Genomic DNA, 26,693 nt, shown 5'->3' with positions numbered 1-26,693 from the left:
TATGAGGAGATCTACTCCACTGAACGATAGCCATTGCGTTGAGATAGAACTGAATCTGGATTTTTTAATTCCATGGCTAGCTTATAGCCAAGTTCGGGGCGGCGATCTCGGCCCTCAGCCATTGCCTTAACCTAGAAATAGGGAATAAATTTATCGTTATATGTTTCTTGGGGATTTTATGAGCTTTACCCTTACCTCAGTTGAGTGAACGATGACACCATGATTGCTTATCACCTTTTCCTTGGTGTGTTCAATGTCATGGAAATCTGTCCCACGGCAGCAGTCATCAATCAAAATGGTTCTGTAACCCACAGAAAGAGCATCGACAGCAGTGGCACCTAGCAAGAACATAAGTACTTCTTTGAATATATGATGGCAGAGGATGTGGTATGTTTCGAACTTACCCACACAAACATCATAGGCCAAACCACATACATAAATATCCGTTGCTCCCTTCATTTTCAGCTGGGCATTCAATGTGGTATCAGAGAGTTTCTTATTGTCCCAAAACACCGAATATGAATCAACCTCCGGATTTGTACCCTTATAGATTTTAATGCCATGTTCAACAACCTTCAAGTCTTTGTGCAATTCAGCACCCCACGAATCCTGAACACAGTGACGCGGCCACAAACGCTGCTTCATTGGTGGTGGACCAGCAAATATGACGGTATCAAAGACTTGGGCAGAATCTGCATCAATCTGTATTAGGAGTAAATAATTTAGATATAATTTTCTAATAATCCCTAATCATACTTACGGGAGAGTTTTCGTCTAGTGGCCGCATTTTAACATTATCTATAAATGAAACGTGATCACTGGGATGCCAATCCAAGGAATAGAATACAGCATCAAAATCCACGGTATCCAAGAGATTGTTGGTGGGTTCCAGGATCTGAAAGAATACAATTTTGAAAAAAATGATTAATATTGTTAAGATGTCTGTCCGAAAAAATAACTTAAAAATCTTCACATGTTCGGCAAAAATATTAAAAAATGAAATAAATTTAGTAGTCTCATCCTAAAAGTATGCAACATATGTTTGAATTTTTTACTCAACACTAGGGAGGTGACATCTGCGCGACAATTCTTCTCGACAACATAAATTTTCCTGCTACAGGGATTATCCACCCAACAAATCTGTATCTTAAAGTTTCCTATTCGCATTTCATCAACAAAAACCATCATCACTTCAAAAAAAAAAAAAAAAAAAAAACAACAACGACGAATGCAATTCACACATATCCAACACGTATCCACAATGTCCTGACTGTGCATGAGGGAAAACATATATATGCGTGAATGTATGTATGAATGAAGTCTCCTGTATGAGGAAAAAAGTGCTCTCTTGAAAACATCTTCGGAAATGTGAAATATGAACTTTGACAAATTTTTATTAAAATATCCATCCCAAAACGAGAAAAAAACCTTTATGAGAGTGTATGTGTGTGGTCGCTGTAACTGTCTGACTGTTGTTTTGTGTCTGAATATGTGCAGTCGTTGTCGTTGGAATATCCAACAACAACACATTCTATAATACAAACGGATGTGTTGTAAGTAAAGCATATCCGTTTCCGTATAATACAAACTCACAGTAAAAGAAACGACAGCCAGAACGATGACAGCATATCAAGTAACGAATGATACAAAAAAAAAACATGAATGAACATGCAATCCAAACAAAAATTTCCGAAAAGTGGCACAATGTTGTTTGTCTGTGTCTTTAAGTAATGAAAAGAAGTATTAATGCCAAGAATTGGAGTGATAGGGGATGGATGATGTACCGGAAAAACATAGTTGGTATTTACAGAAGTTCTATGCGGGATAAGGTCGCCCCATTAACTCTCAAACTCTACAAGCGAACAGAGCAAGAGAGTTGCACTGGCTCTCTACTATCTGCGTCTATATGACAAAAATGTCCCAGATATCTTCAGAGATCTGCATACTAAAATGAAAGGTGTTAAAATGAGAATCAAAATGGTGAACGCAATAGACACCCAAAGATGTTAGACTTTTCCAGATGACCTTTGATCAAATATGTAGTTCAGTTTTAGCCTTTTTTGACTTTGTCTAAACATTCGATTTTGTCAAACTAATTTTTGTATGTTAATTGTTATCAATATATAAAATAGAGTTCTTGAATGTTTAATTTTTGAACAATATGAAATAATGAAAAAAAGAAATATAAATCTTGTCCCCACTTTTCCTGTTCTCAAATCGCAAACTTTTTGAAGAATGAATTTCAAATCAAAGGCCTAAGTGAATTAAATCATATTTTTTTACAAGGGCCTTACCCTTGTAGTCTAAAAATAGTTTTTTCTGGGTCCTTTGAAGCGTGGAGTTTTCCACAATTATATCTTACGAACTTATATTTTCGTATGATATAATTCTGGAAAATTCTATTTATTTACCTTTTTAAAACCCATCCTTATGGCTGTTCTCCCATATTCAAAAGACACGTTTGTCGATCAGCAGAATCACGTCATGGCGTCAAGAATAAACAGGGACTTTATTGAAGCGTCAAATTTTAATTAAAGTTTTTTTTAATGTCTGTAAAAGGAGTGGGTTTTTAAAGCATTTTTTTCAAGGAACGTAGAAGTTTGATTTCTAAAAAATAGTCGGAAACTATATGGAGCAAAGGAACTATATAGCTTATTGCAGCCCCCAGAGTTTGTAACGCCGCGAAATATTGGTCCTAGACCCACCTTTAAGTATACAGATCGTCATATCTCGATTAGTTGAGTCGATCTAGACATGTGTGTCCGTCCGTCTGTCCATTATAAATTGTAAACTCGATGCAGGTCACAGTTATGGACCAATCTTCACGAAATTTTGCATGTAGGATGGGTTCTAGCCAATGATGACCCATATTTTTGTAAATATCGGTTAATATTTGGGGGGTAAAGTGGACTAAATACTTAATTTTTTCGGGTTTTCTGGTCGATCCAGAGGCCGCAGATATGGACACCGAAATTTGACACGGGGAAGGGGATTGGGTCAAAGAATAAGCATGCCTGTTTTGATAAAGAATCCAAATCTTAATTATGTCAAAATTATAAGCGGAACAACACAACCCAAGTTGAAGGGAATATGGACTACACCTTTTTCAGATGTTATTCAAAACATTTCAAGAATTTCATTTGTAATTCGAAAACTCAATTTGCAATTCATAACATTTCACTTGTAATTCGAGTATTTAATTTGTAATTCACAACATTTCATTTGTAATTTTAAATTTTTCGTATGAAATTCAAAAAATTACATTTGAAGTTTTAAAAAGTTTCATTCGTAATTCGAATATTTCAATTTGAATTTCGTAGAGTTTCACTTGAAATTCAAAGAATCCAATTTGAAATTCACAACATTTCACTTGTAATTCAGAAAATTTCAGTTGTAATTCATAACAATTCATTTCAAATTCATACATATTCCTTTTGTGTTACCAATAATATTTTTCGAATTTAAAATAAAATGTTATGAAAAACAAATGGAATGTTTTGTATTTCAAATCAAATGTTAAGAATTTCAAATGGAATTATTTAAATTTCAAATGGAATTTTATTAATTTCAAGTGGAATTTTATGAATTTCAAACGCAAATACTTGGAATTTCAAATGGAAGTTTATGAATTTCAAATGGAATTCTATGAATTTCGAAAGGTATTCTAGGAATTACAAATGAAATTCTCGAATTACAGCTGATATGTTGTGAATTGCAAATTATATGTTGTGAATTACAAATGGAATTCTCGAATTACATTTGATATATCTTGAATAACATGTGAAAAAGGTGTATACTGCTCCGCTCACTGGTTTAAAACCCTACAAAACTATTTTATCAGGGTATTATATCTTTGTGCGGTCCCAAGAGTTTTTAACACCGCGTAATATTATTCCTAGACCCACCTATAGTATACCAGTCATATAACGACTAACTGAGTCGATCACTTCGTCCGACCATGCGTCTGTCCATTATAACTTATAAGCACGATACTTTGCATGTCGGACCAAAAAGTTTATTTTTGTTTGTTTTTCTGATCGCTCTATAGACCACAATTATGACCCAAACATTACGAAATTTTACATGTTGAAAGGCATTTGACTAAAGAACAACCATGACAGTTTTCTCTTTTTTTCATAATTGATCTATATCTAGCAAGTCAAATTAAACCAGAATTTGGGTGAATAAACCACATTTGAATATTATGGGGTTAGTGTTCTCTCCGAGCAAAATTAATTAGGAAAAGATGCCAGATTAAGACAGAAGAACTGTTGGCCAAACGCGTATGCCGAGTCATACGTGTTTGCCACAGGAATCTCCTATAAGTATTAATTAGGATTACAGTCTGTAGTTTTATTTTTGTCAGAAAACCAAGTTAAAGGGCAGCCCCCATACTATGGAAACTCCCAATACGGAGATATTTGACACGCTTTTCAATCAAATTGGTATTATTGGTTCTTATAACGGTATCACCATATCTCCTAAAACTAAACTAAAACTAAAAATTATTATTATTTACCTAAGTCGGTATTTTAAGAATTTTGGACACGTATTTCAATCGAATTTGGCAGTATTCTAATTGGCTGGCAAATATGACTACCAAAAATATCAATATTGATCTCCGTTTTAATATAGCCTCATATAACGGTAGAATTTAGAGAATTTCAATCATCATTTTCTCACCTATTTTTCGGTATGTTGAAGGTCCTATCTGTCATAGTTTTCCTTATTTTTGGTTATTTCAATATAGCCTCATAGAGTGTTAGCCTGATATCATATGTCAAACTCAAAAGTTTTTTAATTTATTTTTGTAGAGGAAATATAATGGTGATTACCTATATTCTCAACAAAAAACCATAGGAAAAACTGGGACGTTTTCCATTGTATTATATTCCTTAAAAAAGAAGAAAATCCTTTTTCGACTTTTTCTTAATAAAAAGGAAGACAATATGGTGTATAACATTACGACATTCTTACTTTTTTCTTAGTTATATTAACACAGGAAAAAAAAATAAAAAACGACAGAGACAATACTGAAAAAAGAGAGTTGATATCAACTTACCTCGTGCCCTTTTTGCTGTGCACTGCAATTACTTATATCCAAGGAACCACTTATAAAGTCATTTTGTACATCAACAATCAAAAATGCGTTAACAGGACGAACGATCTGCAAAAATACGAAGAAAAAAAGAAACGAAACGGAACAAAATTACTTCACATTGTATTCGAGAGTTTTGGGATTATTTTACTGCTTATAACTGGCAAACTGACTAAGGGACAGACTCTGCCTGGTTTGGCTGGCTATCCATCATAAACTTTCTGATATCATTTCGTACATCAGCAACGTTTAACTACAACAATAAAACTCCAAGAAAACTTGGCAACAAAAATAGAAAGAAAAGGAAATAACTTATAACGGCTATAACAATGAATGAAGTCAGGTTGGAGAAGGTAACCTGAACGCCACCCACCTTCCAGAAACTTGCAAAACTACCATATACCGTTGACATATAGATATCCAAATATCTGAGTGATGACGATATCATGGCAGTCATTCAAACTTCAAAACTTGGCAGCAGTAGCATCAATCTCATCACAATCATCATCATCTTCATCGTCATTGTTATTCATCTCCTGTTCATCTTTAGCGTCATTCTACGGGTGCGGGATGACATTAAACATTTTACACAGGTCTGCGTTCCCATTCAATTCACTCCAGATGATGACTTTATATTTTGAATGTTATTGTTGTTGTAAAAAAACTCTCTCCCACACACACACACTAGCATACACACAAGATAAGTTGTCACGTCGTAAAGTAAGTCTGAAGAAAGACGATATATAAGTTTAACAGAAGCCGGATGTAAATTCATTGTTATTGTCATTTGGTCTGGTCTGTTCTTGGTGGATATATTGTTGTTATTCTTCTTGTTCTTGTTTTTTCGGTTGACATCACTGTCATTTAGCTAGTGAATGTAAACTGTTATGTCTTCATGTCACTTGCCGGATATGAGCTTTAAGTACTTCAACGGAACACAAAGCTCGTGAACGTGGATTGTGTTCGTCCTTTTTTGTCACAATCGACATTAATACAAAAGTAATTGCTGAATTATGGAGGATAATTAAGTGATACTTAAAATTTTATCTATTCGGGGAAATATGTTACAGAAATTAAAAACAGATATGAAAAACAATATATTTAAGCCCTACACAAATATATTGAGCAGCCCCAAAAATTTGTAACGCCGCAAAATATTGGCTCTAGACCCATTTCGAATTATAGCGAACGTCAAATCTCGACTAGACATGTGTGTCCATATGTCCATTATAATTTGTAAACACGATACGGGCCTCAGTTATAGACCAATGTCTGTTTTTCTGGTCACTCTAGAGGCAAAATTTTATGACCCAAACATCACGAAATTTTACACAAAGAAAGTGCTCTAACCATGAAATATGCATGACTGTCTTAATGAAGATCGGTCAATATATAGCGGCATAAATATACCCGAACTTTTGTGTGAAAAATGACAAAAATTGAATTCTGTGGCGTATATTTTTACTCCTGAAGGACATATACCGTCGATGTCAGTATATCCAAGATGAGAGGTTTACCTTTAAATTGATACCAATTATATTTATGTAAGTACTCAGATGTGGAATATATACGTATGATATTGTTTACTAATACCATTACCACACTAGATGACGAAAACGGCGAGCTGATGGATTCGAAATTGTACATGGAGGTCCGACGATGTCTATAATTTGCGGGTCAAATGGACCAGGACTTTTGTGTGTAAAATAAGAAATGTGAAAACATGATACCGAAAAGATATGCCAGGGTATAAAGAGGAGCTTTTAACCTCTAATCGGTCATGAAGTTGCAAATATCGCGCAATATTGACCAGGCTTGGAATATAGATGGGTGGAACGTTTGAGTTCAGTGGTTGTTGTGTAGGGTATCACTCCCCACTGACCTCCCAGTTTATTAGTCCATGATCTAAAGATTTGAATTAAACAAGTAATAACGTGGTTTAGTTCGACCCGGCTGAACTTTTTTTACCCTACACCATGTGGTGTATGTTCGAAATTTCTTCAAAAATCGTGACATTTATATGGAGATAATATAAATTGTCTGCTCGTAGGTTGTTTATACTCTTAGAAAATAAAATACGAAAATAAAATAAATTCCAAGCACCAAAATTAGAAAACTAGACTAAGAACTTTAACATAGCAAAAATTATGCGGGACTTATGCATGTATTTACAAACATTGACCAATATTGAAATTTTCAGCGGAGAAGTATTTTCTTTACCAAAAACCTGAAAAAGTCTGCACAGACTTATGGAAACGGGACCGTTATATGGTGTAAATGTCAAAACATGAACCTTTATTGATAATGTTCTCTATTGATGTATGTCGGCCTCAAAAAACCCCGAATTGTCAAAATGCCGCTAAAGCTATTAAAACCGAAAATTTGGCGGCGGTGATGTATGTCGGCCTCAAAAAAACCCGAATAGCCAAAATGCCGCTAAAGCTATTAAAACCGAAAATTTGGCAGTATCTTTTTATGGAACTATAATAATCACTTTCTGAGCTCTTTTTTCTGCACAGTCTCCAAAACCTCGAAATGCCAAATTGATGCCTTTTCGGTTGATAATGAGGTTAAAGTACCGAAAACGGGAAGGGGCCTCTATATGGGACTATGCCAAACCATGGACCTGTCTTAATAGCAATACAAAATACCAAATTATAGCCAAATCATTTGAAAGTCGTGTCCAAAATTCTCAAAATACCAACTTACTTACTTAGCTGGCTTATGACAGAACGGTTGTTCCATATGCCGAGCTTAAAAAAGATTTCCAAGCGCGTCGGCCTTGTGCGCATCTCATACAATTTGAAAGACCATTTTCCGAGATGTTGTCTTCTACTTGATCTTTCCATCGGATTCGTGGCCTTCCTCTTCTGCGTGAATCATCACTTGGCTCGCTTTTATATGCCTTTTGAGCTGGGACATCTTCATCCATTTTCACAACATGACCTAACCAACGTAGTTGCTGCAGCTTGATACGTCTGACTATGTTGATGTCCAAGAATTTATGGTATAGCTCATGGTTCATTTAACGGAGGTATTCACCGTCGACGCAGATTGGTCATTGATCTTCCGGAGAATTATTCTATCAAACACTCCAAGAGTTGCCTCATCTGCTTGCGCAAGTACCCATGCTTCAGATCCATACAACAGCATGGGAAATATAGGGGTCTTGTAGAGTGTGAGTTTGGTCTGGCGAGTGGTGGCATTGCTTTTGAGTTGCTTACTCAGACCAACAATATTCTCCTCCGGCCAACAATACTCTCCTCTGGATTTCAAAGCTGATGTTATTAGTTTTGTTTATGGCGGTACCGAGGTATATAAAATCGTTCACAACCTGCAAGCTGTAGTTTTCATGTTCCACAGTTGGTCCGAGTCTACTGGACGTTTTGCGCGTTGATACCATCATCTTGGTCTTTTCGACATTTACTGCCAGTCCCACTTTGGCAGACTCCTTCTCGATTCGTTCAAAGGTGGCTCGCAATATTCGTCCCATTATGTCGATGTTGTCGGCGTAGGCGAGTAAAATATGCTGTTTGGTGTACAGAGTGTCATTTTTGTTCAAATGTGCATCTCGTATGACCTTTTCCAGCAGAATGTTAAACAGGTCACACGACAAATTGTCACCTTGTGCGAATCCTCGTTCCGTATTGAAGGGCTCCGAGAGGTCCTTTCCGACTTTAACAGCTGACCTTGTGTCACTTAAAGTTATCCTCCATAGCCATATTTGCAGAAATGCCAAACGCAGAAACGGCTTTAAACACCTCTGAACGGATAGGGCTGTCGAATGCGGCTTAATAGTCGACGAATAGGTGGAATTTGGCGATGTGTTTTTCGTGGGTCTTTTCAAGGATCTGGCGCAGAGTGAAAATCTGGTCAATGGTGGATTTGGTTTGGTCCCATAATGTCATTAACCATTGGCTTCAGTCGTTCACACAGCATGTTGGATAGCACTTTATATGCGATGGTAAGGAGACTCAATCCTCTATAGTTGGCACATATCGTATTGGATACATTTTGCACCAAATTGTCTATTATCAAAAATTATTTATATTCATTCACTGTTATAACGGGTTCTCATAATAGAACATTTCTCTACCCAATATTACCAATATTTGGTATTATACCTCTACCCAATTTTTTATATTTTGAGGTTTTAGGATTATTTTCCATCAAACGTGGCTGCAATTTAGTATCTTCTTAGGAAAATAATTATGAAAGATGTATAGGTTTCAAGTCCGTGCCGTAATGAATTTGTAGAGAAATGCCTTTATATTTCTCAATTAATAAGAAATATTACAATGCAAATTAGTGTAAATAAGTAAACAAATTTACTTTGAGTTTTAAAAAGCATTTTATTATTAACTTCAACGAATTTTTAAATATCCACTTTCCATATTCAAGTTAAAAGCAAAAACCACAATACCCAAAATCATTTCCTCGTATACGTACACACGTTTGACCCCAAGAATATCAACAACTCAATTTGTCCCAAAACACTCACCACGGTGCTACTGCTACGTGTCTGCCATAACTACTTCTCAATTGGTGTTTTGGGAAGACAAACTGGTTGGTGTTGTCCGAAAAAAAAACTGGAAAACATTAAGGATAAATGGCTAACCGAATAATATGCAATAGCAAACACCTCGTTTTGAGGTGTTTTCTTTCCTGCAAAGCAAAAGGAACCTCGCATGACTTGCAAATGAAATGGAAAAAAGTTCAAAAACAACCATTGACCGAGGCACCGAGACCACAAGACGAACACACTTTTACTTTACCTAACTTTTATAAATAATGTTCCATTTTAAAATTCTATTTGGACATGACCACACAAGAAGAAACTAACCCAAGCAAGTTTCCTTTTTCTTTCCTCATTTAGATTTCCTGTTCTCCGCACATGTCTTTCCTTTACCGTGTTCTTCTTCTTGGTTGCTATATCTGAGAGTCCTGTGAGTTTAAAGAATTATTTTTCATTCCATTGTGTGGCTACATAAATTATAACCTTTGCATGGGAAAGGAACTCAACTCAACTTTGAATGTTTCAATTTGAAAAACAATTTAAAAAGTGTTTGAGGGTAACCACATGTACCGGAAGTCAAGTCATTTCGGGTGAGTTAGTAACAATGACTGAGCAGCAGATGAGCTGTTCGGTATATGGATACTTGTTTCGAATATTCAAATAAGCAGGTGAGCCATTTCGGAGTTGTGAGAAGATTACAGCATTGCCAGTAATCAAAATGGTTTAAATCAAATAAAATTTTTGTCGTGACCTGGAAGTTGAATATGAAAAATTCTGGTATTTATTACAATAAAAAAAACCTTTTGTAAAATGAAGTAATTTTATGTTATATTTTCTCCATGGCTTCGTTTTATACAACAAAAGTGTCAAAACATTTTACACATACAGTCGAAATCGTTTATAACGATGTTCAGGGGGAAAGGATTTTGGGCGCTAAAAGCGATATGTTGTTATAATCGACATCAAATAAAGGGGAGAACTTTGTTGGAACTTTTGAGTATAATCGTTATAACAGATAGGGGAGAGGGGCCACCTTTGAACAACGCTCATAAAATCTTGGTTTAAATGTTTTCCGACCCGCTACCACATTTTTGTATATGGCAATCTTGTTCTTTATCTGCGTAATCCACTTTGGCTAGATTTTTCAGTTGTCGACAAATTGTACATGGGTGACCATGTTTTCGCAGTGTAATTGTAAACTTTTATTCTTTTGGTTGTAAGGGCGCAGGAAGAATTCTGTGAAACTTTTCTTTCGTTAAACAATTTTTTTGCATTCCAATAATCATTTCAAACATAACTAATGTAATTTCTTTCATATATATTTATTACAAAAAAAGTTATTATACATTTCCGTAAAATGCCACGGGCGGGGCACCTTTGAACATGCCCATTAAATTCGAGTAAAAAGTGGAGTTTTTACTTTTGGCTTCGCTTTCTCAAAATTTCAAATGGGATAATAAGACTACGAAATTAACTGTATTTTGCACCATATTAATTTTTGTTTTTATGTCATTTTATGTTTTAATAAATTTTGATCTGATTTTTTTTAATTTTCGAAAATTTGTGTATATATTGTTTAATAAATAAATGCATTTCTGATATGTTTGAATAAAATACATTTATATTTTAACATAAACACTGTAAAAACCAACCCATTCAAAAATGTCATGCCTTCTTCAAGAAACTCTGCTGCTGGGGGCAGTTTTGAACACTTTGACTTCCTCCCTTAAAACAACAATAAAATATTTATATCAAGCTTAAAGTATGTCATATGTATATTCATTGTAAAGGTTACATATGTACCTATTAGTTAAAATTTAGAAGAAACCAAAAATTATAAAGTAAAAAAAATTATGAGGCTTGAAAGGAAAAAGTGTTCAAAGGTGCCCCCCTCACCCCTATGTGGTCATAAACGGTGTAGTTAGAAATGATTTCGACTGTAACATAAAAACCAACCGCATATAGTCCTCCCCCAAAAGGGTCTAAACTTTGAAAATTTGTCATATGAATCAAACGAAACATTCAATTTGTTAATTTATACATGCAACTTTTTAAGAAACTCTGCTGCTGCTCACTACGATTCCCTTTGCATTTCATCCCCCTTGTCACTTTTTATACCTCTCACTTCTAAGAACTCAGCAGAGTTGCTTCCACGCCCAGACTTTCAGACAAACTTAGCACAACGTAACAAACCTATGCCAAGTCAAAATATGGAGTCTATAGAGCAATTTCTCCTGGCATATATGCTACAAATTGTTATAATTTTTAAAAAATATATAAAATTTAATACAAAAAAATTACACCCGTGACTTCATAGAATTCCGCAAATCAGTATACGATATTACGAAATTAAATACATAGATTTACGAGTATTGTAGCCTTTCAACATTTAGGATTTCGTCGGGAACTGAATGCTTCCTAACATGGATAAAACTTGTGACAATTTCAGGATAATGAAAACTTCGCCCTGTATTTGGAGGGCAGTGGTGTTCCAAAAGGCGATGAAATACAAACATATGGTGTAATGTGGAAATCCAAAGCTCTCCCATCGTAATGCTCCTCCATGCTATAAAGAGGATATTAAAAAAAAAGACCAAGCCCGCAAATAAAAATAAATCCATCAAATCCGTGAGGTCTATAAATTATTTGGAATCTTAGATGAAAGGGTAGAGTTTTTGTCGATCGACTATCCAAAAAATTATATTGAGGCACAAAACCGAGAATCGAATTTGCAACAAGCCGAGAAAAAAATATTTCGTATAAAATACGAAAAGTGGTTGCTCCGACAAGTGGAGCAAAGAAATAGGAAAGCATGGTCTTTATTGGTAGAGTTGCACTGGAAAAGCCATTCATAAACACAAGCACACAATTCCGACCGTAAAGCACGGAGGAGGCTCAGTAATGATATGGGGCTGCCGGAGTAGGAAATCTTGTTTTTATTAAAGGAATTATTGATAAGATTTATTATTTAAACATTCTAAAAGATAATTTGAAATGTAGTGGTGAAAATTTACATTATTTACATTTTATCAAAATAATGACCCCATGTACTTATGGAATTTTTATTATAAAAAAAACATGTGGATACATTTTACTGTGACTCATGGTATATATTTCTAACCTAATAAAGAATATGTAATTATTCATCTTCAATTTTTATTTATTTATAGTATGTTTTTATTTTTTAATATACTCTCCTTATTGCACTTTTGGGTCTGTATGGAGGATAGCCGTACAATTCCAAGTTTTGGCCGGTCAAAAAGTAAAGTGTTTGTGCAAATGTGAATGATTGGCCTTCTCTGGTTATTTTGGTTCGAACACCCCTAGATCTGTCTCGCCTTCGAAGACCCCCACAATCGATTGCCGTTTTGTTCCGAGCTTATACACCTAGATGATTTCCTCACAGGTAACGATGCTACATTTTTAAAATTTCTTCGCAGCACTGGACAAGAGCTTTTTTAGAGCTGTCGTCGAATTGTGCGTAATCAACGAGAACAATATCAAATGTATGATGTTAGAAGAATTACAATCTCATCGGTTGAAAAATGCGGTCACAACCTTCAAAATACCAAAAATAAGACTGGACCTTTATAGGGGAGCAATGTTAAAGCATGGACCTATATTGAAAATTTTCTGGCAACATGTTTATCAACCTCCAAGAACTCGTATTGCCAAATTAAAATCCTTTCGATTGGAAATGCGACTAAAACTTAAATTATACAGAGAATGGTGTGGTACCGCGTTATACGGGAGCTATAACAAAACCAAGCAAATTGGAGCAACAATCCTAAGAATATGTGCAGAGTTTCAAAGCTATTTCTTAACCCTTTCAGTGTTTTTGTCGAATATATTCGACATTTAAAAATTCTCTCTTTCTTTGCGATTTTTCGGTTATCCTATGTACTGTTAACGTTGATGTTTTTGTTTTTCCTGAAAAACAGTCGAAACTGTCCGAGGGTTAAAATGAAAATTGCCTTTTGTTCTAAACTCTATGTCTTTATATGATTTTAAGTACAAAATTTTAGATTTTTATTCCGAAAAAAATTTGTTTGACACTGAAAGGGTTAAATATTGTGATACTAGAATATGCTCGCTACTTCGTTAGCGGATGTGAGATTTTTTAGACATGCCTCAATATTCTATTTTGATGTTTTTACAGAGAACTGCATATGTCAGAAGAGCTAATTAACATACACGCCAGTATTGACCATAAAAACAAATTTTAGTACACCACTTAGTTCCATTGTTATCTTATAGTACGTATTTCGAAAATTATCTCCCCATCTCAACACTACACACCAATTCTGGTCACAACACAAATCTAGCTCTACACTAATTTTGGTAACATTTCGTACTCATGTAGTACATATTTCTAACACTAATTCCAAATTTCATGATTGGATCTCTATTGGTTCACTAAAATCTTTATTTTACCAAATTTACTACCATTTAAGTATACATTCATTGTATCGGTTCACCCAAATCCAAATTTAGCACCGTTTAGTACACAGTAGTACGAATATCCTAAACTTCATACATACCCAACAATGATCCTAACTCCGAATTTCAGGATCCCATCTATATCGGTCCACCTAAAATTCAAATTGTACCAAATTTAGTACAATTTGGTACCCATAAGTATGAATTCCCAAAATTACATCCAAACCCCAAAACCTACATTCCAAAAGTATTCTTATTTCCAAATTTCAGTGTTCCCGCTCTATCGGTTTAACCAAATCAAAATTGTAACAATTATAGTACGATTTAGAACTTTTTGTACACATAAGTAAAAAAATGTCCAAAAGTACCTACATATTCTAATCCTACACTCCGACGATAATATAATTTTAAATTTCAGGATTCCAGCTCCATCCGTTTCTACAAAGTCAAATTGTACCACATTTAGTTCCGTTTAGTACTTTTCGTACACATGAGTGCACACTTCCAAAACCACCTATTTATATCGACCTTACTTCTCAACCTTGATTCGCATTCCAAATTTCAAGTTTTTATTTCTATTCGTTCACATGTAACGAAATTGTACCAAATATTGTACATTTTAGTACTTTTCGGATACTTATAGTTCTACTTTACAAATTTCAGAGTTCTAGCTCTACCGATTCGCCAAATACAAATGATACAATATTTAGTAATTTTCGTTATGTTCTAGTACGAAAACCCAGCCTTATATATAGATTTTACAATATGCGACTATACGTCCCAATGAACCAGAATGTTAGTGATCCGTCAAAGTGTCAAAATGTTTGCCGATTTTTATTTAGTTTTAATTTCTAGTTTGACTAGATCAAAGAGTTGATTTAATACAAGGATTTGGAGGCAAGATGTAAACAAAATAGCTCGACTCCGCAGCCCATGCCATCGAAATTATTACATTTGAGAACAGAATATGCAAAATTTCTAATCGGTATCTTCCATTTGAATGAACTGTATGTGTAGCCCATGTCATATGTAGGTATTTAAAAATCCAATCTAATGAAAGTTATTGTCCACATTTTTAATCAGTTTCTGTCCTTGGAGGTCACTCACCTTGTCTAAATGATTCAGTATTGTGCAATATGCACACGTTCCTCCCATTTTCACGAAATTACATTGATGTTTAGTTACGCCCCTGTTTTACCTGTTGTGTCCAAATCTAAATAGCATAAATATTCATTCATGTTAAATCCTGTTAAATGTTACTATTTTTGTTATTATTTTTTTATTTATTAACAACCTTAGTTAACGATTTACATGATGGATGGATGAATGGCTAGTCCGATGGATAGATGGATGGATGGATACATCATATTGCCAATATTTACAAAACGTTTCATATCAATTTTCAATTAAATGATTTTCCCCTGAAAAACTAAAAACGTAAAGCAAACAACAAAATATCAACATCAGCAACAACAACAAAACATGAATATTTGTTTACATCCGTGTAGAGTGTTGCTCTTCAATGTTGTTGTCAGTCATGGTGCTGATGTCCTCGATATTGTTTTGTGTGTTTTTTCGTTTACGTTGTTGTTTTTTGTATTTTTTATTGTTTGCTTTTTATTCAATTTGCATCTGTATGACATGAAATCTGTTTATCTCTGCTGTTGCTGCTGCCGTTGTTGTCACACTGACACTCTGATGATTTGTATGTGTGGGTGAGTGTGAATATCTCTGTTAATCTTGTTGCTGTCCTGTTGTCCTTTTTTGCTGTTGCTGCCCGTTGTTTGTTGTCATTGATATAATCTATCACAAGATATGTTGCACAGTTCTTCGTTTTCATATTTTCAATATCAAAATGTGAACACATATTTCACTTGTCATATTTAAGAGACGACCCTCTGCCCTACAACCTCACCCCGAACCGCGCAAGTACGTATACGAGTGTAGTGTCGCTACCAAATTGTAAATATAATAGGGTGTTTTGGATTTTATTGCAAAAAGTGGGTCAATTTGTGGTATGCCCAAATTATACTAGGGTATTATAGCTTTGTGCAGCCCCAAAAGTTTGTAACGCCGCGAAATATTGGTCCTAGACCCACCTTTAAGTATACCGATCGACATATCTCGACTAGCTGAGTCGATTTAGACATGTGTGTCCGTCCATACGTCTGTCCATTATAATTTGTAAATACTATACAGATCACAGTTATTGACCAATCTTCACGGAATTTCGCATATAGGATGAGCTCTGGCCAATGAAGACAAATGGACCAAAAACTTAATTTTTGTCCGTTTTTCTGTTCGCTCTAGAGGCCTCAATTATGGCCCAAACATGGCGAATTTTTACATGGAGAAGGGGATCGGTCCAAGGAATAAGCATGTCTGTTTTGAAAAAGATCGGTCAATATTTAGCGGGTCAAATGGACCGCGACTTTTGTGTGAAAAATTACAAAATTTGCACTCTATGGAGTATATATTAATCCTGATAGGCATAGATAGGAGAAGTTGATAGTATATACAAGAAGATTGGTTGGTTGATACCAATTATATTGTCGTATGTACTCGGATGTGTACATATTCAAGTGTGTATTCAAGTGTATTCAGATATTATTTAGTAACCCATTAACATTAACTTTATTTTTTTGTGTTCTTTCGAATCGATACATAGGCCACAATTGAAAGCCGAGCATCGCAACACAACCCACGGTGAAGGAAATCTAAATAAGTAATTAGCAGGGCTGTACTGAATATTAATAATATTTATTGACCTCTAGTCGGCCAAAATGGTGCAAATATCGCGATATAATGTCCATGTTTATAATATAACACCACAGAAAGTCAGATTTTCGTTGAAGTTGTGTAGGGTATCATATGGTCGGCCCCGTCCGACTATACTGCTTCGCTCACTGGTTTTATAATTGATTTACAGGCAATGTTTTCCAAATTTGTTCTTATCTTAGGATCATAGAACATCCACACAGTATTGCCATATTACTCGATTAGTACTTGAGTTAATTTCCTTAATCATTGTTTTTTATTTACTTATTTCATCTAAGTAGACGAACGATCCGTTGTAGCCAGTAAAAGTTGTTCGGACTGTCATCTATCGTTGCCTAGAAACAACGGCTGTTTGAATTTTGTGCATTGGTTGGGATCATTGCTTATGAAGTGTTGCCACTTTCCTCTGGTGGCCCCAGGAAAATTGGTCGCCATATGCGATGTGATACAAAATGGCAGAACTTTTGTCATGTCTCTATGTCTCTTTACACAATTTCAACCACGATTTCTTCACATGAGAAAATACATTATTCGAGTCACCCTAATAAACATGTAAATAACGTATTTTAAAATTACTCTCATACATCACTTTTCATTTTCATTTTGTATCATTTGCTTGCCAACATTGAAATTTATAGAGAGCAGAAAAAATGGATACCATATATGACAGCAACAAGATGTGATGTGTAATGAAATGGCTGGCAATGTGTATTCATGTGGGTCGAAATTGTGTCAAATTGTTTCTTAAAAAATTAAAAGTTTGGAATATTGAAGAACATTGTGATTATTTCAATGTATCCAAACTATTTCAACTTGAAGAGTCAAAAATCTATGTTGAATGTCGAATAACAATCCGAGAATACCCTTCAGAATGCAAAAAGTAAAAACGCCGTTAAGTTCGGTTGGGCTGAACTTTTTATACCCTCCATCATGAGATCCACATTAAAAATACTTAAAATCGATCGGTACCTTCTTTGGTAGGCAGATTTGAGCCAATTCAATTGATAAATGTTGCCAAAATACCGAAATTTAGATTGAGGGACAATGATGGAGTGTAGGATAGATGCACCAAAGGGATTTTTAGAAATTCGAATTATAAGTATCCGAAAAGAAAAGTAATGTACTAAATTTTTTACAATTTAATATCATTTGAACGAATAGAGATAAAAACTTGAAATTTGGAATGCAAATCAAAGTTGAGAAGCATGGCCGATATCAGAAGGTGGTTTTGAAAGTGTGTACTCGTGCATATAAAATGTTCTAAACGGTACTAAATTTTGTATAATTTGAATTTGAAGGAACGAATCCAGCTCCATAGAATCCCGAATAATATAATATTTGGTACAATTTGGATTTGGGTCAACTGATATGATGTAATTCGTACTTATGTGTTCTAAATGGTACTAAATTTGGTACCATTTGAATTTTGGGTGAACCGATAAAGCTGAAATCCTGAAATTTGAACACTTAAATTTGGAAATAAGACTACTACTGCGTTAAAGAATTGAGGTATGTAGGTCGTTTATGAAATTCGTACTTATGTGTTCTAAATGGTACTAAATTTGGTACAATTTGAATAGAGCTGGAATCTAGAAATTTTATGTTACAATCGCTGTTAGGGTGTAGGCTTGGGATATGTAGGAAGTTTTGGACATTTGTACTAATGTGTACTTAATGGTAATAAATTTGGATTTGAGTGAACCGATAAAGCTGGAACACTGAAATTTAGAAATAAGTTTACTTTTTGGGTTTAGGATTGGGATATGGAAGCATTTTTAGAAATTCATACTTATGGGTATACAATTTGGTACAATTTTAATTTTGGGTGAGCTGGGATTCTAAATTTCGAGTTTGTATCATTTTTGGGTTGTAGGATTGGGATATGTCGGAAGTTTTGGGAATTCGTACCAATGTGTACTAAATGGTTCTAAATTTGAATTGGAGTATGTATGAAGTTTTAGAAATTCGTACTTATGTACTAAATGGTACCAAATTTTATACAATTTGTATTTGAGTGAACCGGTCGGGCTGGAATCCTGAAATTGGGAAATATGAATTTTATTGGATTGTTGAGGTGGTTTCTTACGGAAATTTATAAAAGTGTGTGCTAAATGTTTCTAAATTTGGTAACATTTGGGTGAACCTAATAGTATGTTTACATTTAACCGGATTTCGTCAACCCAGTGGGTTTCACATGTCAATTCCTTTGCATATACGTCGAACAAATCCTCATGAAGTAGATTACCCCGGTAAAAAGTTCTAATCTATATGCCGTTTAAGGAGCTCAAATCGTATAATTTGATACAAAGGGTACTCAAATTGTATGTATGGTCGATATTGGTGTATATGATGATCAGTTCTTCTTACATATTCATTTTCCCGCCAAAACAACATAATATTCGATGACATTTTTAAATATTTCGCTAACGGAGTAGCGGTGATGTGCTACTATTTACTAAAATTATAATTTCATGCCTGTTGATATTATTTATCATTTACATATATATTGACATTTCGTGCCACTTTATGATAGAAATGAACAAGTCCACACAAACACATGTTCCAATACTGGCAATTACATAATCCGTGAATATGGAATACTACAAGGCTTTAAAGTTTATTATCATTTTCAATACAGAAATGAAGAATATTCACTTCGCACATTCACATTAAAAACATTTATATACTATAGCATAAAAATTTCCAAATATGACTAAGAACGAAATTCATAGTCAGCTTATAACAACATTATTTTTGGAATTTCAAACCAAACTCGGAGAGATTATTTCCAGCTTAAAATAATACATTTTCACATAATTTTGAAATATATATATTTTTACACGATTTGTAAACCTATAAATAAACTAGTCCGGGGGACAATTTTTAATTAGAACTAAATGTGGACAACTAAGAACATATTTTTAATTCGATCTCTCTCACAGACACACGTAAACATCAAAGGATAGAAATATAAAAAAATACAAGGAAGGGAAACGTGAAAAAACAACATTTGTACTTATGTAAGTATGTATGCATGTATGTCTCTATAGCATATGGAATGCACCAACGTTGACATGTCATCATCATGGACAAATTATCGCATTTCCATATTAAAGGCTTCCGGAAAAATATCCAATGATGCACAGAGGGAGGCTTTAGCTGCTGCCACTGCTGTTGTTGTTCTGATTGTGAAACATTGCAATCATCCTTTTGTGAATCCTTTTGCTTTTTCGATGTGGTATACATAGATATGTGTAGGTATTGGTGCATATGTCCACATTAGTATGTATGTGACATATATGTGTAGATAGAAAAGAATGCCATTTGATGGCTAAGAAAATTCACTATATTTTATGGACTTATTTCAAGTTCATGAATAGGTATAGTAGGTGGTATCGTAATTTTTTTAAGAAACTCGAAAGCGAGCTATAGTAGCGCCCATTGAAGGTATGTTATAATCTATTAACGAACTTTCATTACTCGGAGGAAAATATTAATTAAATAGCATATACCCGCTATACCATTATTAAATTTTTAGAACCATTTAGTACATATTTTCTCCTATAGTACGTTTTTCAAATCTAACCCTGCACACCCATTCCGACCGCAAAAGAAATCTAATTCTATACTAAATGTGGTGTCATTTTTTATCCTTTGTACTCTTGTAATACTTATTTTGGGAAAAAACATAGCTTCACCCAAATCCAAATTGGGTATCACTATAAATTTCCATAACATATTAATATAAATTTCCTTTAACAATCCTTCACTTCCCATACACCTCAATCTTAATTCAAAATTTCAAGATTCTATCGGTTCACCTAAATCCAATTTAAATCACATTTTGTACCACTTAGAACACATAATCATGCAATCCAATTGAAATCATGAATTAGCTAAAATCTTAATTATAAGGTAATGCTAAAAAAGCAACCCCAAACAAAAACCCATTTCATATTTGACACAACCAAAATGTGTACATTTTGTTGTCACATTAATTTCATCATCATCACATAAATCATTTTTTGTATTAACATATTATGTTATTTTCACAAAATACTGCATATGTCAGGAAAACTAATCAATCTGCACATTAATATCGACCATAAATGAAATTTGAGTACCATTTAGTACCAAATTTCATGATTCGAGCTCTAAAGGTTCACCTAAATCCGAATTTTACCAATTTTAGTTCCATTTAACACACATTAATATACATTTCCATAAGTACCCACCTCAACCATCCAACAGAAATCATATAACCGATTTCATTTCCATTGCTTTCCACTACTTCATATAATCCAATGAAAAGCTTATTTCACCAATTTCAGGATTCCAGACTTATCGGTTCAACCAAATCCAAATATTATCACTTCCTACTTAACCCAAACATACAGTGATCCTAAATCCAAGTTTCAGGATTAACCCACAATTCAAATTGTACCAAAGTAAGTACATAGTTATACCAATTTCCAAAACTTCCTACATACCCCAATCCTACACCCCCACAGTTATTCTAAATCCTAATTTCAGGATTCCAACTCCATTGGTTTAACCACAATTCAAATTGTACAAATTTCCAAAACTTCCTACATACCCCAATCCAACACCCCCACAGTCATCCTAAATCCTAGTTTCAGGATTCCAACTCTATCGGTTCACCCAAAATTTAAATTGTACCAAATTTAGTACACATTAGAACCAATTTTTAAAACTTCCTTCATATTTCAGTCTTACACCTCAACAGTGATGCTAAATCCAAGTTTCAGGATTCCAACTCTATCGCTTCACCCACAATTCAAATTGTACCAAATTTAGTGCACAGCAGTTCGAATTTCCAAAACTTCCTAAATATATATCAATCTTACACCTCAACAGTGATCCTGTTTCCAAATTTCTAGCTCTATTGATTCACCTAAAATTCAAATTGTACCAAATTTAGTACCATTTAGTACCCATAAGTATTAATTTCTTAAACTGAAGCATGACCTAGCCTACACCTCTACAATGATTCTGACTCCAAATTTAATTGTTCCCTCTCTATCGGTTCACCTAAATCTAAATTGTACCAATTATAGTACGATTTAGTACTTTTCGTACATATGAGTACACACTTTCAAAACCATTTCCTAAAAAAGGCCGTACATCTCAACCCTCTATCCATTCACATGCTACGAATTTGTACTAAATTTAGTACATTTTAGTACTTTTGGCATACTTATAGTTCGAATTCCAAAAAATCCTTTGCTTTATCTATTCTACACTCCATCAGTGACCCTCATTTAAAATTGGTGAGTTTTAGCTCTACTGGTTCGCCAAATACAAATGGTATCACATTTGCTTTACTTTTCAGTACTTTTCGTACCGTTCTAGTACAAATTTCCAAAAACTCAGCCTGATCTGTCACCTTTGGACCAAGAGTGACCCCCACCCAGAATTTAAAGATTCTAGCTTCAGCCGTTTCGTCTGGACGTTAATGAATCATTCAATCACTTTACTCTTTTATTAGTATAAATTTCATAACTCGAAGTCGCCATAATTCGAAGTTTTTATACCCTTCCGGATAAGTTGGAACGTATATTAAATACAACTCACCTCAAAATAACCATCGGAAACCCTATTAAGTAAATATATTCTTGATCGGAATAAAATTATATGTCGATTCCATGTTTCGTCTGTTCAAATCACGACAGAGATCGCAATAATTTAGATGTAGCTCTGAAATTTTGCACACACATTGCTAGAACTTGTAGGATGTTTTATATAGCAAATGGGATATATCGGTCAACGTTTTGGTATAGCCTACATGTAACGGTGCCCCGTAATATTCGGTAATTTGGATTATTTGGGTTGTTGTCGTCCTATTTAATGTTAATGATGCACAAAAGACCCCACGGATTCTTAGCTTCATTTTTTTTCGAATTTAAAAAATAGTTAAATATGAATGCGACCTAATAAATTAGCTTGGGGCACATATATTTTTTCTTTTGCATATTCGTTCGTATGTCCTTTTTATCTATCAAAGAACACTAAGACTTTTTAACATGACAGTTGAGTGTTTATGACACTGTGTCATGTTCCGCAACTCATTCATTTTCGTATAGTTTGTTTGCATCAACATACAAGTGAGTAGTCACTCGTAACTGGCATCTCCTACATGTGTATGACTGACTAAACGTTCCTCTTTTTTGCTTGTTTGGTTGGTATTCGCATGAAATTGCGTTGTTTACAATGCATCACTCTCTGTGTCATCATCATCATCACTAGCATCATGATGCTAAACTCCTCCCAATTGGTGTAATCGAACGAAAGGCTGGACAGCAAAATGCATAAAAAGTGAAATGCAAAAAATGCCTAAGACCGCTTTGATAAAACACACTGTATCGCTATTAATGTTGTTTCAAATCGATATTAAATTGTTACAATTTCAAACATTGAAATATTGAATTTGTCAGTAAAACTATTTCAAATAGGTTTTTAATTTAATTAAATGGGACTTACCGTCTTTATCCAATTATTCCAGCAGAATTTAAACTCATCCCGATCAATGAACTCATCTTCATTTGTGTCAAATACCGCAAATATTTCTTGCAACCGCTCTTCGGGCAGTTCGTAAATGTGCCCTTTGTCATTACGAAACAGTGCACGACATATTAAACTGAATTCAGCTAAACTTAGGCGATCGTCGCTAAAAATAAAAATAAAATAAATAGTTAATTTACAATTGTGAATTATAAATTATATGCTCGATATTTTTTCAGTTATTACTCAGTAGCTGTTGTGACAAAGTAAATATATTGATAAAAACAGATTTAGCAACTTCAAATATAGGAAAGTAAAAAACGCAAAAAATTAATATTTAAAGATTATTTAATCTAACTGTTGGTCAGATTGCATCCCAAGTGGTCCAACTTTGGTATATTCTTTACAACATTTCGGCAGTTATCTCATGAATATATCAATGTTGTCTTACAATCTGTCAATTGAAGCGGGATTGTCTGTATAAGTATGGACTTTAACATAGCCCCACATAAAATAGTGTAAGAGAGTTGTATCGCACGATCTAGGCATCCAGTCGTAATAAGCCGAATAAGCGCTTCAGTTTTTCGACGAACTTTCTTAAAAACACACAGGATTCATCATTTGATATGTTACCCTCCATTACAAGGTTTGTAATTACATTTGCAACACATGGAAATAGTCATGTGTTTAAGAGCGTGATTTAAAGTTTTGCAAACACATTGCTAATACTCCCAGGTGTTCGGTATTGAAAATATATATTGCTTCAATTTTTGTATTACCTTTCAAAATGTTTGTATTTTGAGGTATTTGAGGAAGTTTTTAACTCTATATTAGCCGAAATTGACGACCAAAAGTTTCAAGGTAGATCCATATAACTGCATCCAACATTATTCGGTATTTTGGTGTGCTTTGTGCATGTTTTTAACTAAATTGGCTGTAATTTTATATTTTAGATATTTCGTTTTCCCCTATCTGCAAATCACCATGGTATAGCTCACTTATGAAGGTCTCATATCGGGCACTCTATTCCATTGATATTATATTTAATAATTTAAAAACATAGTCAACACAGGTCTACTTCTTTGCTATGTTCTATATATGAAAATCCCAAAGCTATTCGTTTCGAACACAAAATTAGGCCCGGTCGTACAGAACGACTTTTTAACTCATTCTATATATTTATAATATATTTATTTTTTAAAATATATATTTTTTTGTCATCTATGTTCTTATTCAAAACCTGGTGGCCTTAAGTAATAGTAATACTAAACAATATCATAACACATAGTCACCTTTAACTATTTACGTATAACTCCCACATGAGAGTGCATACAGCCATATGATTGGTATACATTTAAAGGTTTACAACTCCTCTTGGATATCAACTTCTCGGGTATATGTCCTTCAGGAATTGGTACTCGTATATACTCCCCAGAATACAATTTTTGGTATTTTTCACATCAAAGCCTGGGTCCATTTGACTAAATATTGACCGATCTTCATCAAAACTGCCATGCTTTGGCCAGATTCCCTTCCTTGTGTAAAATTTCGTGGTGTTCGGGTCATAATTGTGGCCTCTAGAGCGACCAGAAAACAGACCAAAATAAAGTTTTTGGGATCATTTTGTAACGGATCATTACTAAAAACAATAGGGATCTTTTTTGGCCAGAACCTATCCTACATCCAAAATTTCGTGGCGTTTAGTCCATAATTGCGCCTGTATCGTGTTTACAAATTGTAATGGACAGACGGACTGGCACACCCGTCTAGATTGACTCAGCTAGTCGAGATATACCGATCGGTGTACTTAAAGGTGGGTCCAGGACCAATATTTCGCGTTACAAAATCTTGGGGCTGCACAAAGCTATAATACCCTGACAACATAGTTGTGTAGGGTATAAAAAGCAAATTCAATAAGTTTTGTTTTTATTTTATTAAGAATTTTGTAATTAATAAATCACCTTAATATTAAAAATTTAACTCCAATGCACTCACATTTGCAAGTTTGAACAATAGAGTAGAATTCGACTATTTTTAGTACTTACACCGGAGTTTTATATATTTAAGGTGTAATTTAAGGTCTAATTTCAGTACAATTTTATTTAGAGCATTCTTTGGCTGCCAAGATCGTTTAAATTGGTAGAGGCTGATTGGAAGCATATTTTGGTGTTAAATGTGTTATTTTTAAATGCATCTTCAGGACCTCTAATTTTACACAATTTAAGCCCAAGACAGAACAGATTCTTTCACTCAAGACCCGGATAAGCTCTTCCGTTGTTTTAAAATGTGTCTTCATGATTTTTTATTATTAGTTCATTTTTGATTTTTGTTCAAAACTTTGCAAATTGTTTTTAGTAAACGAGATTTAAATAATTTAAAACTTTATTTTCTTAAAAAAACTAATAAAACCCAGGAAAGAATTTAAAAAGTGTATTTGAAGAAAAGAATACAATTCTTTTCTTCAAATTACTTATAAAATGCCGACGTGCAAAAGTCAGTACATATGAGTTATTTTCGTGTAGGTGTGGCCGTGATGTGATGGCCATTCCATGGAAAAGTACTGGCAGGAGAAGACGAAACTCCGAATACAATCACGAACCGAAACTAAAAAAACCATACCTCAAATTTCGAATTCCTAAAATTAGGTATACCAAACATCCCGTGTAAAGTTTTTACAAAATTGAAAGCTCTGTGATTTCAACAGATAGACATTTTTGATCAAGAATATATACTTTATAGGGTCTCCGGTGAATATCTCGAACAGAAGTGACTTCAACATCGGAACTTTTAAACTCTTAAATGCTCCCGACATACATTTTAAAGCTAATTTCTGTTCTTTTCTTTAATTTTTATCACGGCAATTTATATTATTTCACTGCTCATATCGTTACACCGCATTTATTTGTAGACCTTATAAATAGCCAACAATTTATGACTCAAAAATACAATTTAATGCATTTTTATTTTCGAATATTGGAAATGATTCAATTCATTTGCGTTTAACGAAATGTTTTGTTTATTTTTTTGTGGAAATTCATGTCGTATTTTTAAATTAATTTTCACCTCAAATCACTTTATTTTTTTGTTGTGATTTGTATTGAATTGTAAATTTTCTGTTTCATTTTCTGTGTAATAAAAAACGTTGCTCATCGATCACTCACCCGTCTTTATCGAATGCCGTAAAACAAGCGTCCATTGCTGAACCGTTCGGATCGTCAATGACAATTGGCGGTGTTGGTGAGTCCATACTTTGATTTGGAAATGTGGCGCGCTGCACCTCAGGTCGGATTTATATATTTACGGGCACAGCACACTAGCTCACTTGAATCACCCACACAT

The 26,693-nt window shown here is 34.2% G+C and overlaps 1 protein-coding gene across 1 annotated transcript; it reads right to left on the bottom strand.

Moving 5' to 3' along the window:
• Positions 1-26,693, bottom strand: LOC133328287 (nicotinamidase). The gene is made up of 7 exons (XM_061536837.1): positions 26,516-26,693; positions 23,334-23,520; positions 5,063-5,167; positions 761-895; positions 405-702; positions 196-338; positions 1-131 (listed from the first exon to the last, which is right to left on the bottom strand). Exons 1-7 carry the CDS (start codon positions 26,599-26,601, stop codon positions 12-14), a joined length of 1,074 nt encoding a protein of 357 aa, XP_061392821.1. The 5' UTR covers positions 26,602-26,693; the 3' UTR covers positions 1-11.

Source organism: Musca vetustissima, unplaced genomic scaffold (assembly GCF_032173495.1).
Source record: "Musca vetustissima isolate MV318-11 ecotype Yass unplaced genomic scaffold, APGP_CSIRO_Mvet_v1 utg2961, whole genome shotgun sequence".
NCBI classification, from domain to species: Eukaryota; Metazoa; Arthropoda; class Insecta; order Diptera; family Muscidae; genus Musca; species Musca vetustissima.
The sequence above is the reverse complement of the archived record's forward strand: the minus strand, read 5'-3'. Positions and strand labels throughout refer to the sequence as shown.

Coding starts and splice junctions, on each gene's coding strand:
- LOC133328287 (XM_061536837.1), bottom strand. CDS start 26,601: ATGGACTCACCAACACCGCCAATTGTCATTGACGATCCGAACGGTTCA. Junction 339..404: donor GGCCTATGATGTTTGTGTGG/GTAAGTTCGAAA, acceptor TGTTCTTGCTAG/GTGCCACTGCTGTCGATGCT. Junction 132..195: donor TCATCGTTCACTCAACTGAG/GTAAGGGTAAAG, acceptor CCCTATTTCTAG/GTTAAGGCAATGGCTGAGGG.